At 35.3% G+C, this 15905-nt stretch overlaps 2 protein-coding genes across 3 annotated transcripts; both read left to right on the top strand.

The window, feature by feature from the left end:
- Positions 1–2859: 2859 nt before the first annotated feature.
- LOC104235838 (uncharacterized) lies at positions 2860–5750 on the top strand (the record flags this gene model as incomplete). Its single annotated transcript, XM_070147685.1, has 4 exons — positions 2860–2975; positions 3202–3320; positions 4820–4975; positions 5471–5750. Coding segments are annotated over 3 exons (360 nt in total), but the record flags the coding sequence as incomplete, so codon positions are not given.
- Positions 5751–10182: 4432 nt separating this feature from the next.
- LOC104235836 (U1 small nuclear ribonucleoprotein C-like) lies at positions 10183–13266 on the top strand. 2 transcript variants are annotated; one of them, XM_070154188.1, is made up of 5 exons: positions 10183–10395; positions 10480–10522; positions 11832–11873; positions 11970–12249; positions 12747–13266. In XM_070154188.1, exons 1-5 carry the CDS (start codon positions 10388–10390, stop codon positions 12983–12985), a joined length of 612 nt encoding a protein of 203 aa, XP_070010289.1. In that variant the 5' UTR covers positions 10183–10387; the 3' UTR covers positions 12986–13266. The 2 variants fall into 2 exon arrangements, with proteins under 2 accessions (XP_070010289.1, XP_009787966.1); XM_009789664.2 differs by having other exon boundaries at positions 10185–10395; positions 11970–12237.
- The last annotated feature ends 2639 nt before the right edge of the window (positions 13267–15905 follow it).

The following is a 15905-nucleotide window of genomic DNA, read 5'->3' as shown; positions in this document are numbered from 1 at the left end:
TTAATAAAAAGGATATGGATTTGAATTTATTATAATCGTCGTGTATGTTGATGATTCAAATATCATTAGAACTCCCAGGGAGCTTCCTGAAGCAGTAGACTGTTTAAAGAAAGAATTTGAAATGAATGATTTTGTAAAGACAAAAAATAAAATTTTGTCTTCGCCTACAAATTGAGTATATGAAAGATGAAATTTTTGTCCATCAATCAGCATACACTGAAAAGATTTTAAAGTGATTCTATATGGATAAAGCACATCCATAGAGTACCCTGATGGTTGTGAGATCACTCGATATAAATAAAGATCCATTCAGACCTCATGAAAATAATGAAGAACTTCTTGGTCGTGAAGTACCATATCTTAGTGCAATTGATGTACTAATATATCTTGCTAACATTACAAGGCATGATAAAACTTTTTCAGTTAATGTCTTAGTAAGATATAGCTCTACTCCTACAAGAAAACATTGGAATGAAATCAAACATATATTGCATTATCTAAAAGGGACTACCGATGTGGGCTTATTTTATGGCAATGATTGCAATCCCGGTCTTGTTGGTTATACCGATGCAGGGTATTTATCTGACACACACAAGACTTGATTTCAAACATGCTATATGTTTACATGTGGAGGCACTGTCATATCTTGGCGATCGACTAAGCAATCAATCGTGGCTACTTCATCTAATCATGCTGAGATAATTGCTATTCATGAAGAAAGTCGAGAATGTGTACGGTTGAGGTCTATAATACATCTTATTCGAGACAAATGTGGTTTGAAGTGTTGCAAACTACCCACAATTTGATATGAAGACAATATAGCATGCATAGCCCAAATTGAAGGGAGGATTCATAAAAGGAGCTAGGACAAAACACATTTCACCAAAGTTATTTTTCATGATCTTCAAAAGAATGGTGATACCAATGTGCAAGAGATTCATTCAAGTGATAATATGGCTGATTTATTCACCAAATCTCTACCAACGTCAACCTTCAAGAAACTAGTGTACAAGATTGGGATGTGAATGATCAAGGATGTGAATTGATGCTCTCATCAGGGGGAGTTGATACGCATTGTACTCTTTTTCCCTTACAAGGTTTTGTCCCACTGGGTTTTCCTTGCAAGGTTTTTGACGAGGCAACCAAAATGCGTATTTCTAAACATGTGTACTCTTTTTCCTTCACTATGATTTTTTTTCCATAGGGTTTTTTCCTAGTAAGGTTTTAACGAGGCATATTATCTATGGACATCCAAGGGGGAGTGTTATGATAAATATCATATTATGGTGGATGTCTACTCTTCCTCCATGATCTTCATCTCAAATGCTTAATGACATATTCAATGACATAATTTGTATGTTCAATGACATATTTTCTTCACTTTTTATGCCTATATAAAGGCCTTGTACTAGATAGGAAAATACACACAATTGAAGAAGAAAATCTCTTCCTTCTCTCTATCTCTATTTCTTGTTCATGTTTTATTAAATTGCTTTTATTTCATAACAACAAGTATTTTTTAGGAAAATATTTTCTTTTATACCAAACACATATTTGAACTTAGTCGAAACTAGGCCGTACATCTTTAGGTTCCTAAACCCTAATATATTATTACTATATAGAAACTAGTATTAGTACCCGCATGATGTGCGGACATAATCCATGTCAAACAATGATTTAGATTATTTTAATTATGTGCAAATAACCTTAAAATTAAACCTTCTATATAGAAATTATAAATAATTATTTAATATTAATTAAGAAGCATCACATGAAACCATTTTCAAATCTCATAGTAGATAACCTGTTTTCTTTTTCTATATCCGTAAGAACCCAACCTCATAATTTAAGCTTGACTATCTCTCTCTCTATATGTATATATATTCTTATTATTAAAATATTTTCAATAATTATTTATGTTTTTCTCTTAATTTATATATTTTATGCAAGGTCTTATTTTTATGCTTGAAATTTTTTAATTCTTAAAGTGATCAAATCTTTAATATCTTACGTAAATTTTAGTTTTATTTTATATTTTAACTTACTCCAAAGTATAAATAATCAAAGGTTATCTTAATTTACGTAATTCTGTATTTTTTTTATGTTTTATTATAGTTTTTAAATTAATTCTTTAACTCCATATTTCTAGCTAATATAGAAGTAATTTATGAGATGGATCTCTTATATATATATATATATTCCATTAATTATATATATAATTTGTCTAAGATCTATTTAGATTATGTATAAGATTCATTCAAGTACCTTCATTAATTATGTTTCTATTTATAATTTTTAATTATTAATGTTGTCCTAAAATTGTCAAGTGACTTTATTTTTGCTTGTCACTTGAGTTAACCACAGTGCATACTACTCTCCTTTTAATATAATATAGATGACATTAGATATAGCCGCTTGTAGCACTCCTATTTAAAATATATTTAACTTTTAAAAATTATTTAAATTTTAATCAGTTTTGACGAGCTTCATATTGAACCTGCTATTGTTGTTGCTTAGCTTCGTGTCTGAAATTGAGTTCTACAAAAGCCTATCTAAATTTGAACATCATTCAAACTTCAAACATAGATCTGAAGTTACACTTTGGCAGCCCCAACTTCAGACCCACAATTTATAACTTCAGAAGCACATGTTTAAAGTTGATTATGAGGTATCCGTAAAAACTTTGTAAACTTAGGTTATTTTTTAAATTGGGATCCTCAAAACGGCTATTTGTGTACTGTTGATATTGTTCTGGAATGGGTCACGACCCGCCCCATTGATAAGCCTAACCCACGTGAACTGTGGGGGGTGGGGGGGCCCCGCAAATTGCAAACATAATAGGCACTATCGATCAATTAAACTGAAGCAGAGTTCTCAGCATCGCTAGTTATCAGAGGAGTAGAAGAATTCGTATCCCCAAATAGCATACACAGTTTCAAGTTCCCACAAAGGAAGAGGATTTGGTTGGCAACTAGGTAAAAATAATCTAACTATGACTGAATCAGTTAAATAGAATGAGCAGAATGAATAATTAAGGATTTACATTATGTATCGTAACTAATTTGATTATTAAGAATAGCTGATTGATTGACTGTACTGCTGTTTGTTTTGAGTTGATTTACATGTTAGGTACCTTCTAGTCCACTAATAAATTCCCTTTTAACTGTTACTAGGTTCTTGAAAATTCTGTTTGATTTGCAGGAATTGGAGCTGTATTAGAAGGGTTGAAATGAAATTCTGGGATTGGTATTTGAAAATTGCAGTTGTTTCCGCCATGATTGGAGGTTCCATGGAGTTGTTCATGATCAAAACTGGCTTTTGTATGTCATCCTTCCTTTTCCTCTCGCCTCTACTTTTCTAGTTGTAGCAGAGCCCGGAATTCGTACAAGGGGATTAAAAAAAAGTATTAGAATGTCACACCTAGGATTTGATCATGTGTCTTAAAGTAATTTTGAATTCCCTTTGCCACTACATTTTTTGCCTATTTGCACGGTATAATTCTCTGGCAAAGTGATTTACTTGAACCGTTAGCCTCCACATAGTTCCGCCACTAAATTGTGTGCCTCACCCCCATTTTTCATTTCTGAGACTAAAGAAAGATTCGAGCATTTTTTGTTTTTGTTTTTTGAGATGGTAACATTTGTGTGTATTAATATACAACAACAACAACATGCCCAGTATAATCCCACATAGTGGGGTATGGGGAGGGTAGTGTGTACGCAGACCTTACCCTTACCTTTGTGGGAGGTAGAAAGGATGTTTCCAATAGACCCTCGGCTCAGGAAAGCATAAATACCACCATAATAATAAAAAATAAGATGGGACAACACCGAAAAACCATGTAAAAGCAACATACACAACAAGATAGTAAGATACACAACAAGTTATATATTTGTGTGTATTCATATATAACAGTATATAGGTTCTACTGAAACCATATTTACAAGAGAACAAAAGAAAAGAATAATTGATTGATAATCCTAGTCCTAGCAGTATTCTAAAACTTCTAGGATTGGTACAGTATCTTCTGAGCACTTCTGTTTACACCAAGAATAAAAAAGAAACACAATTCAGTTTGATCTTCTGCACTGAATTGCTACTGTCTTCAAAATATCTAGAGTTACTCTCCTTCCAGATTGTCCACCATATACATGCAGGAACAATCTTCCTCCATCTATCTCTATTTCCAGCTCCAATTCCAGCTTCATCCCAACTAGTAAGCACTTCAGTAATCTTAGAGGGCATTGTTCATGAGATACCTCTGAGATTAATAAATATCTTCCGTAGTTGATCTTTAATCTAGCAGTGGAAAGATTCGAGCTTTATTTCATTAAAAAGGAAAAGAAGAAAGGAAACATACAGATTGAATTTAAGCTTTTGAGTTTTGCAACGACAGTCATTGTTGGAAATATTTTGATTATTCATCATAATGTATTCTTGAGGGACTACGATTGAAATGAAATCTGAATAGAGTTGAGCGGATGCAGGTGATTCATGTAGCTGATCCCATCTAAAATGGGATTGAGGTCTAATTATTGATTGATATCATAATTTATACTAGATATTGCTCGCAATCATATGATGTTTTAGAGATCACTGTTGCTGGACTTAGGATCCGACTTACAGTAGAAATCTAATTTTTCTCATACTTCCACCACTTCTTTGTATCCTTGCCAATGGTAACGGTTTAATTTTACTATATCAGTATTTTGGAGGTTGCTTACTATATCAGTATTTTAGAAGTTTGTTCAAGTGTCACTGCTTCTTTTAAAGTGAAGAAAAAAGCGTGCTGATTATCTTGATAACAATTTTGTATCAGATGATAAGGTGACTGTTCTAGAGGCAGAAAAGAGAGCCTGGGAAAATTCTCCTGAAGCCAAGGCTGTCAGAGATGCTCTCAATCCATGGAGACATCAGGATGCAGAAGCAAGAAAAGATTCTTAGCTCTGTCACTTCTTTTTTGGAGAAGCATAAGGTAAATTGCTAGTTGCAAAATGCTGGTGTGAATTTAAAAGGAAATGACGTGCTTTCTATTACGGAATTATAAGGTCATCATAGAAGAAAGTGAAATTGCCTGCTAAATATGTATAAAGTCTGTAAACTTAATTCAAGCAAGAACACATTGCAACAATCTTGTCAATGAAACTCTATCTCTCACCACCACTTTTGATGGGTTTCACCACCAAAATAACAGGATATTCGAATGTGTATGTCTTTAATTGGTCTTTGCCTTGCTTCTTAAATGTTGGCAGTTCCATAAAACAGTATCCATACGTATTATGTTCGAGCTGCTGTAATTAAAAAGTCAAGCAACCGTTTAGCAGTTAGCAATGAAACTTACGTATTGACAATGAAAAGGGAAGAGATGTTTTATATGTTATTTAGCACACATTTGACATGTTGTAAAGATTATCTCACACTTTGGGACCATTCTCATTGTTATATTCATGAATTGCTCGTCTCTTTACAGCAACTGAGGAATTGGCTTTGATGGAACATGGCCCTGCTTTCTTGAGCTTGCTCGTATTCGTATCTCTTGTGGAATGGTTGAAGAGTGTGTTACAACTGAATGTTTCACCAGCTTGTTTGTTACTTCACTTAGCATGTGATGAAAAAGTTTTATGAAGGGAAACTGGGCATATATCAAAATGTAAACTTGTGGAACCCTACTTCTTGTTTTCCTTCTCTCTATAGACATTTGCTACTTTGGTTTCTTGAATTTGCATGTGAAAGAGAAGCAATCAGTTGCACCTCTGGGATTAAATGGAGCAAATTTGAACATTTGCCCTATAATAGTAATGGTAAAACTTTTTCTTGTCATAAGAGTCAGAGGTAGAGAGATAGAGAAGAGAAACATATCAGAAGTATTTTTTTTTCTCATGTCTTACAAAAGTAAAATGTCATTTCTTTTATGGACAAAACCAATGATTTTCAAATTAAAGAAAAACTCAACACACCACTCTCTCAATCTTTTTTACACTTCCCTCAACTAATAGTCAAAAAGGAGGAGTATAACACACACTAATTTTACCACCTGCAAACAAAATATGTTAAAAAAAAGAAGGAAAACAAATTAAAAATACATCTAGGTCAAGGATAACCTTCTTTAAAGCAAGTCTCCCAGAATAGTCTGTTTCTTTCCACCTCATCTTCTACATTTGGGACCATTCTACCCTTAGCAATAATATTAATACTTGATATATCTTCTTCTTTCTCTTCCATTGGCTCTCCAAAAAATTGGAAACTCTCTTCTTTTCTGCAACAATGGTGTCCTCCATTTTCTTGTTCATCATTTAAGTTAAGTTCTTCATCATGTTCTTCAAAAGCACTAATCACTTCTTGTGAATTTCCAAGAATGTCCTTGGATTCATGACTGCATGATTCTGCATCATCATCCTCAACAATATTATTGGCTTCATCAAGATTTTCTTGAGAGTTGCCAAACTGAATCTTGGAATCAGATTGAGAGTCACCACTGGCTTCTAATAGGAAAATATTACTCCACTTTTCACTTTTATCTCCAAAACATTCCATGTTTATTTTATTGATTAATTGGAATTTTGTGCTCTATTATAGTATATAGATGGTTACTACTTAATCCTTTGCTTAAGCTAATATATATAGATGGTTAATACTTTAATCCTTTGCTTAAGATAATTAATATAATGATTACTGCATAGATGGTGGGATTTTTCGGTTAAGTGCTCGATCTTATCTTTTAATAGTCCATTTGGCCAAACTGCAAAAATCAATTTATTTTGAGAAGTGCTTTTTTTCAAAAGTACTTTCGTTGAGAAGCAGTTTGTGTTTGGCTAATTAGTTTGAAAAGTACTTCTTAGCAGCAATTAGTGTTTGACCAAGCTTTAAAAAACTGCTTCTAAGTGTATTTTTCTCAAAAGTGATTCTCAAAAAAGTGCTTTTTGGAGAGAAGCTACTTTTTCTGCTTCTCCAAAATTGCTACTGCTTCTGCTTCTCCTCAAAATCACTTTTTTTCCTTCCAAAAGCTTGGTCAAACACTTCAATTTTTGGCCCAAAAAAACACTTTTGACCAAAAAGAAGCTTTGGTCCAAAAAAACACTTTTGGCCAAAAAGAAATTTGACAAAAAAGAAGCTTGGCCAAACAGGCTAAGTGTGATTCATTCATTTCACTCATCCACTTTCTTTTTTGAGGGTTTTTGTGAAGCAGTAGTTGGACTTTTTTTCTATAGAAACATATCACATGCTTTGGGTTGCACTTAAAGGTTAAATTGGAACTGTTTTATCCACTTTTTATGGACACGTCATTCTTAAACTTGACTAGGTTATGGTTGTGACTTGCGAAAGCATTACACTATCAACACGTAAATTTAAATTACTTCATATGTTCCTTGTTATCTACTGCTTTACCTAAAAAATTCCGGTCCAAAAATTTTACCTTGTGCAAATCACAACGAAATTGCGCCGGTTGTCTCAGGATAGGTCTTTAAATTAATAATTCATTACTATTAAAATTGTTCTAACGTTGATAATTTATACTTAAATTTTTAACTCAAATACTGATTTAGTGATTTGCTTTAAAAAATTTAAAACTTCATTATGATCCTTAGAAATTGTTGAAGAAAATAAAGCGGGTCTTTTTCATTTGGTGTTATTTGATAAAATTGATAATTGAGGATCGTTTGTGTCGGTATTTGGAGGCGTTGTTTCAATGTTGAGATTTTTGGAGCAGATTTGGGGTGGTTTGATCGAACTTAAAAATTGAAATTGCAAATTCGAAGAACACGTGTTCAACAATATAGATAAAATCATGCATATCAACATATACATTTTGATTAACAATTTAATAGATAGGTCGATTGCAAATAACACAAAGTCACGCCTATCCTGTAGAGTTTGATGAACAATTGAACAAACATAAAATCATGTTAAATGGGTAGAATTTATGAACAATTTTCCAAATAGGTGCAATACGGATAGCACGAAGTCATGCCAATATAATAGAGATTGGTGCACAATTGAACAATCAAAAGGTCATGCAATGGGGTAGAACTTGTAAATAATTAACAATATATGTAGAGTAAATATAATATAAAATCTATCAATCCGGTAGAAAAATTCCTGGCATAAGTATATGTGAGTCTAGAGGTCATACTTTAAATGAAATTTTACATTATATAGATGAATAATGCACCATATTTTTTATAAACTAAAATGCTTTAAAATATTATTATTTATAACCACTATTTATATTTTATAGCAAAGTACAAATATATACAATTCAACACTTAATTTTTTCCTCAACCCTCTCTTTTCCCTTAATTCTCTCTCCCTTTTTCCTCTTTCTTCGGCAAGGCCGCCATCTTCTCCGGCAACTCACCACCATGGCCAGATCTGTTCAGATTTTCGGCTATTCTGCTTCAAATTTCCTCCTTCCCCAGTGACTATACTTCAGATTTTCAAAACCCCAATCCGTATCCATGGCCAGATTTGTTCTCCTACTCCCTTTTCGCTTCCACTATCGGGAGTCTACCACCTCCATCGCGCTAGATTCGATATGGATCCATGGCTTCTTCTCCTTCTTTGTATATCACATATGAGTGATTCGTTTGACCGGATTATAGTAGATACAATGTGATAGTGTATTTTCATATCTGGCCGAATTTTTGTTCATATCCATTTTTAGTTTTAATACAATGTATACAGTATTTTGCTTGGCCAAAGATGCCATCTCCGACGAACTTTCTTCTCTTATTTGCTATTGAGTCACATACAATGATGTAAATGCATTATATTCTGTATAAATATACTCAAATAAATTATATTATGTACATATACATTATATTTATGCATGTATTTATGTATTCCGAAGGTTATTTTTTGTGGCAGATCCCTATATTTTTTGAATTTTTATTGTTTGACTACAACCGAATAAAATATAGTAAATTGAATACATTGTAAAAGAAGCCATGGATGAATATGGTGAATTGAATACAACTGAATATCATTGTTTTTGTGATTTGTTGTTGTTTGAATACAGTCGAATTGAATACGGCGAATTGAATACAATGTAAAATAGTTAAGAGTGAATATAGGTGAATTGAATATAGTGTGTACAACTAAATTGAATAAAGCGATATACACCCTATTTCTTGATTTTTTGTTGTTTGAATACAACTAAATTCAATATAGTAAAATTGAATACAATATAAAATATACAAGAACAAATACATCCGAATTAAATATAGTGTATACAATCTAATTCATACACGCTGATTTATTGCGCTTCCCTTTATTAAAAAGTATTAAATACAGTCACACGAATACATGGAATACAACACAGTGACAACGAAATTGTAGCTATGACCCTTATAGAATTATTCCTGTCAATTACCCGCAAATCACCCATAGCAGTAAAAATAGCACGGGCTAGCCAGATTTTCGGATTGGTCATTCAAAAATAGTCAGCGTTTGCAAAGTCATTGAAAAATAGCCATTATTTTGCTGCAACACGGAAAGTTCCAGCATAATATACTGGAGATAGGTGCACCTGTGTATGAACTTCCAGCATATTATGCTGGAACTCTAACACGCGGAAAGTTCCGGTATAATATACTGAAGATTGGAGCACCGGTGCTTCAATCTCCAGTATATTATACTGGACTAGTATATTATATTGGAGTATTTTTTCGGACTTTGAACAATGTTTTTGTTCAAATTTACTTTTACATAAAAAATAACTAAATTTCGATAACTTTTAAAATTATGGCTATTTTTAAATTACCACTTATAAATCTGGCTATTTTTTGAATTTCTCCCTAAGCCGTAGCAACCAAAGTGTAGAGCGACAGTCAGAAGGAGGCCCAGGAGAATAAGGGACCCAAAATGTTAACCATGGTTGACATACTCCTATCAAATTCCCAAGTGAAAGAATTAACTTAAATAATCGTCCATTCAATCGTTTAAACTAAATATAATCAACAAATATTTAATATTTATTTATAATATGCATAGTTTATATATTATGTATATAAATTTATATAATTAATAAATAATTTATATATACCAGCTAAAAAATAAACAATAAATTCGACTGGCTATTTACGTAACTATCCCTTTTTCTTCACTAAATGGGCTATCGTTTTTCTTTCTTGGGCTGGCCTTAAACAGGCGAAGGATGGTATCTACTAGAACCTTCTAGTCTCCAATCCAGTAGTAATTTTCGAGCTTTCATCTTGTCTGAATTTAGAGCGTATTCAAATAGGCATTCCAAAGCCGTCCGATTAGTCGGAGTTCAGATCCGGTACAATTCTCCGATGATACTTCCGGCGAAAATTTCTTACGCAAAATTCGAATTTACATTGTCAAAGTAACTTCTTGAGTTACAAAGTTCTGTCCTTTCTTTAATCCAATGCCTCGGTATGCAGACTTTTTTTCAATATTTTCGGTGTATGCTCATTTTTCGCTTTTGTTTAAGTATTGATCATTTATGTGATTTTTCAGGTATTACTGTGACTATTGCGACACTTACTTGACACATGATTCCGTGAGTTTTATGATTCTTTTTTCTTTGTGTGCGTTTCCCTATGTATTAGTATGCTTCAATTTGAATTAAGTTTATGATAATTTCTATTTCTGTTATAATGCCAGTGTGAATTTTTTATAAGGTTGGATACATGTTGATTTAACTTTCAAACCATTTTACTCTATAATATGATACTCTATCTTATTAGAATATCAAACTGGTAAAATGTGTACTTATGTTATTCATTTAACATACATTGTGCGAAAATGTTAAAGTCCGTTATGTTGAATAACTACTGGGGCATCATCCAGTTAATTACACTTTTCATTCCAAACTGAATATCTGTATCTGAGTTGGCATAGTCTGTTGAAACTTGAGAGCTATATTTATGGATTGTTATAAGCACCTTCACATATGTAAAAAGAGAAATACTTTGTTGAGAAAGAATTTAGTAGGTCTGATGCAACTCTTTTATTGTTTATTAAGGAATTCTTCTACAAAGGCAGAAAAGAATAGTGACTTGTTAAAATTTTATTGTAGTTTAGACATGCAGGACACTCTCTGAGGGTTTGTCTTGAATTTACCATTGCATGTGTGTTATCTATTACAATGTTAAGGAAAGCTAAAATTTGTATCACTTGGACGTAAATGAGATCTGCAACACTGACTTTCAAGTTATATGTTGGAGAGGAAAGAGAATGGATTCCTATATAGAAGAGCTGAATATTATTTTAGATGAGAACAGAGAACTTGAAATATCATTATGAACATTGGGATTATTTGGATTGCCTGTAAAAGAAAGTGATTGGTAATTGATTAACCTCTTGCCGTATTCATTTCAATGGATACCACATTTATCAAAAAAAAAATTGATCATAATTTTAAGCTTTAACTATTAGTAACTTGTTCCACGACTGAAAATCATTGTTCTGTTTGAGTGATGCTTCTATTGTCAAAACCCAGCACATATCACTTGTTACCAGGCTGCTTTTTCTGAACGGGAAGTCAACAACATCCCTGTTACCAGCCATTCTTGTTCGTAGTGGTTGAGAGAATCCTCTTCATGCCACTAGGTCAAGAGTATGAGCCTGGTACCCTGCCAAAAATAAATAAATCCCTGTTACCTCTTTCAGTTTTCTGAACATGTCTTGATGCGAATATTGTGCATACTTTATATGGTATCTGTAATTCCATGGCAATAGCTTTATCTTTCCAACTCCTAGGAGTTCTGCATTCTGTTGTACAAATGATTTAGAATGGTTTAAATCTTTCTGCGCTTCTTGTTGCTTGGAGGTCTGATTTCTTAACATTTTCCCTTTCACATTCCCAGCCTTCTGTCAGAAAACAGCATAATGCCGGTTACAAACACAAGGTGTGTTTTCCTATTTTGTAATTTTTATGACAATCTTCTCTCCTAACATGAATGTCATCTTCTCTGTAATGGCACTAATACTAGGAAGTTTTTCAGGCCAATGTACGGTCTTATTATCTGAAGTTTGAGGAGGAGCAAACACAAATTCTGATAGATCAGAAAATCAAGGAGCGCCTTGGGCAGGCAGCAGCATACCAGCAAATTGGCGCAGCTTATAATCAACATCTTGCTGCGTTCCCTGGGCAACGACCTCGCCTACCGATGATACCACCTCCTATGCTGCCTGTTCCAGGAGCCATGCCTCCGCAATTAGTGCCAGGTGCCAGGCCTCCCATTTTGCCAATTCCTGTTCCTGGTCCTCCAGGTACCAATCCATGTAATTGTTTGGCGATTCCTTGGTATTTTTGCACTTGTTTGTCTATGTTTATCAGGCAGTCTTTGTTTTCCATTTTGTGAATTGAGTGGGATAATATCTTTCTGTTGGATATTTTATGATGGACTAACTGTTATAAAGCATGTCTTTTCCCTTTTAGGTTGATGTACTTCCTTCAGTTTGGGAGATTTTTCCCAGTACCAGTAAAAGTTCTTTAAAGATTGTTTCAACTTTCACGTGCTGCAGGTTATGGACCGAGGATCTGACTTATTTCATCTTGTCTAATATGCTCTTTTCTTATCCTTTTTCAAAGAGAACTAATATGCTTTGGGATTAGCGTGGCAAAATAAAAAGTAAAATTTTGTTTTTGTCTCATCTCCATGTTATGGGCATCTGGTCGCATCTACGAATAAAGCAAAGAGCGGCTAGACTAAAACAGTCAATCGTGAATGAGATTATTCTGAATTATATACATGTTAACTTCTTGATGTGCTTTTCAGGTTATTCAGTGGTTCCTCCAACTGCACCAATTGCAGGACAGGTGTTGCCTGTTTCATCCTTGCCGATGCAACCTAGTTCTCTTCTAGCTCCTCCTGCACTGAACCCCCTTGCAGGTGTTCCAGGTGGAGCGGCTCCACCTACTTCAAGCAGTGCCCCTGTTCATGCTACACAATCAATGTACCAGCCAAATCCCAATGGAATTGCCGCCCCTTCTATGAATGCTACAACTACCAGCTAGGCTTGCTGCTCGAGCCAGAAATACTTTGACTATCTTCTGTGTTCTCCGTAGGATAATTATGGTTTTGGGTGAAATGGCAAGAGGAACAGTGGCTTCTTAGTGAATAGCAGCGCTGAACATCATCAAGTTCTCCTGATAATTGTGGAGAAGAGAAATTACTTCTGCTTCTGGAGTTGACTCTAGGAAGAATATTAAGTATTTGAGTCTGATGTATGGGTAGTTGCTGGTTCTTATGTATTACCTTAATTAATCTTATAAAAGGAACCTTGGACTTCTTGTCAGTATTGCTCTATCAATTCTCCTTAATTGGATTGGTAGTTTGAAATTGTGCCTAAAGTTATTCCTCCTCCCCCCACCCCACCCCACCCCTATCATTAGCGGTTACAGGACTTGTATAACGATTTACTCCCTAATCCACAATAAGTAACTAATTTGCTTTTGGCACGCCAATTAAGAAAATACTAAATTCTTTACAAAAATACCTAGTATAATTAAACTACCCTTAATTAAATATTTAGTGTGAGGAGTACGAAAACATTTTAGGAATATGTACATAAGAGTAATTTTGTAAAAACAAATTGAATTCTTTCTTGATTATATAAATGGACACTTATTTTGAACTAAAATTAAAAAGCAAATTGGTTACCTATTGTCGACCGGAGAAAATATTAGTTTAGGATTTGTCAAACTACATTGTTAGCAAGTTTAGAAGAAACAAGTAGCAGTCATGTTCATACATTTCTCTGGCCATAACCAAAATCACCTCCCCATAGCCAACCAATTCAAGGACCAACAAAGGCCAATCTGAGATTTGAAGTTAAATGAGTTTTGGTTTGAATTTTTTGAAAATATGGGTTGTATAATTAAAAGGTAGAAACATAGATAAACACTCAATCTTAGTCCTAATTATGGTTAAGCCTTTGAAGTTCATAGGAAAAACACATATTATGCATTTATTGATTTCGTATAAACATCGGTGTTTGACCAAAAAATATCAAAACCTTTTTGATTAAAACAACTAATAATAGGGATGAGGTCAATCTCAGTCAAACACAATAAAACCTAGATCAAATGATGGAAATAGCAAACAAGATGAAAGATATACATTACCAAATTTGGTGGTTAGATCATACCAGTTTAATCGATAGTCGAAAGAGTGGCGCAATCTACGGTATTCCTGATAGTGTATCACATTGGGAAATGACGTCACTCTCACGTGCGTCATCATTGCACGTCTTCCCGAGGCAGAGACCAATTGGCTTGCCGCTTCGATTTTGATGCCACTAACAGCTTTTTTGCTTCGATTCTGGTGCCATCCAAACCTTATAAATAGATAAAAGTCTGGTTCTTTCAAGAACTTTCGAACATTTCCTTTCCAGTGTATGTGTTATCTTCTTTGGCCATCTCCTTCTACATCTTCAGCTCTACTTTCGTGATCTTTCTTTTCTCATTCTTCCGTTCACCGTTCTTTATTTCATTAATATACCATCTGCCATCGTGATGCCTAGAACACATCGTTCCCTCGAGGAGGTTTCTGACGCCACCCCACTTTCTATAGCGCCTCCCCGTGGTGGTGAGGATGTGACGGTAGAGGAAAGGGACAACCTCCCCACCGTGGAGGAGATACTACCGAGAAACCCTATGTCTCGGAATGATTTCCTTAAAGAGCCTGTTCCTTCTCCTGCTCCGGTGATTTCTGAGATCGAGCGGGCTCACATAGATGACCTCCGATCTATGTATAACATTCCCTCCCATGTTGAGATGGTTCCGGCTGGGAGGGACCTCGCGGAAGTCCATAGACCGGGGTATTGTGCTTTTTACAAATATCCCCTCGTGATAGGCCATTCATTCCCCCTTCTTCCGTTAGCGGAGGAATTCTGCCGGTTCTATGAGGTCTGCCCAGCACACCTCTCTTCGTATACATATAAGATATTTTTAATATTGACGAAGTACGCGAAGTTAGCGGGGTGCGAAGTTGACCTTCGCCACCTCTTGCATTTGTTTTCCCCTAGTTTTCACAGGGGCACCATGGTTCATTTGAGGCATCATAGGACCAAGAGGTTGGTGGTCAGAACAGACGATTGTGCGAGCTGCAAATTTTGGCATAAATACTTCTTCGTTAAAACCAAGTATCTTGTGTCGGACTCCGTTGGATTCCCTGGGCGGTGGAATAACAATAGTAGGTATTGGTACTTGTTATCTACTTTTGACCTTTCCAACTTGTTATTCATTTGTAACTCTTTTTGCAGCTGCGAGATGTACACCCCGTCCTGTCGTCGATATAGAGGATTGGGTGGCCCGTTTGCTGCCTTACGCGGTGGAGACTTGAGATTGGCCTTCTTTCATTAAACGCTTTGGGCCGAAGGCTCCATCCGGTAAATGTTATCTTCTGTTTTGACCTTTAGCTATTTGTCGTTGTTTATTAATACGGCCCCTAGTGGTGATAGGTCGTAGGGCTTCTAGGAAGAGGGCCCCAATCCTTGCCTTTCGCCAGGCGATCGCATCGGCGGGGATGCAATTCACCTTGGAGGAGTCCATTCAAGGGGGTCGTGCTCAGCCTGTACGGGTGAGAGACTCATCTCGGGATATGGTTGTAAGGGATGAGATTTCCTCTCGACCGACCTATCATCTTGTGGATGAGTCTTCTAATGGGGATGAATCTCCGTCGAGAAAAAAGAAGAGGGTATATCTCGGGAAGGACATTGCCATTGATGCTGGTAAGAGTGGAACTGGTGCATCGGAGACGACACCTATGCCCGTATTTATGGTGGATGCCATTTTGGCGGGGAGGTTCCCTCGGACAGAAGGAGTATACCAAGGAGGGGGGGGGGGGTCTGTCAGTTCAACTGAGGGTGGTGCATCATCCGCCGTTGGAGGAGGGGTACATGCCAGGGGCGACGGCTCGGGTTCAGACATCGAC

The sequence above is a fragment of the Nicotiana sylvestris genome, chromosome 1, assembly GCF_000393655.2.
Source record: "Nicotiana sylvestris chromosome 1, ASM39365v2, whole genome shotgun sequence".
Lineage (NCBI taxonomy): Eukaryota > Viridiplantae > Streptophyta > Magnoliopsida > Solanales > Solanaceae > Nicotiana > Nicotiana sylvestris.
This window is presented reverse-complemented; position numbering and strand designations above follow the sequence as displayed.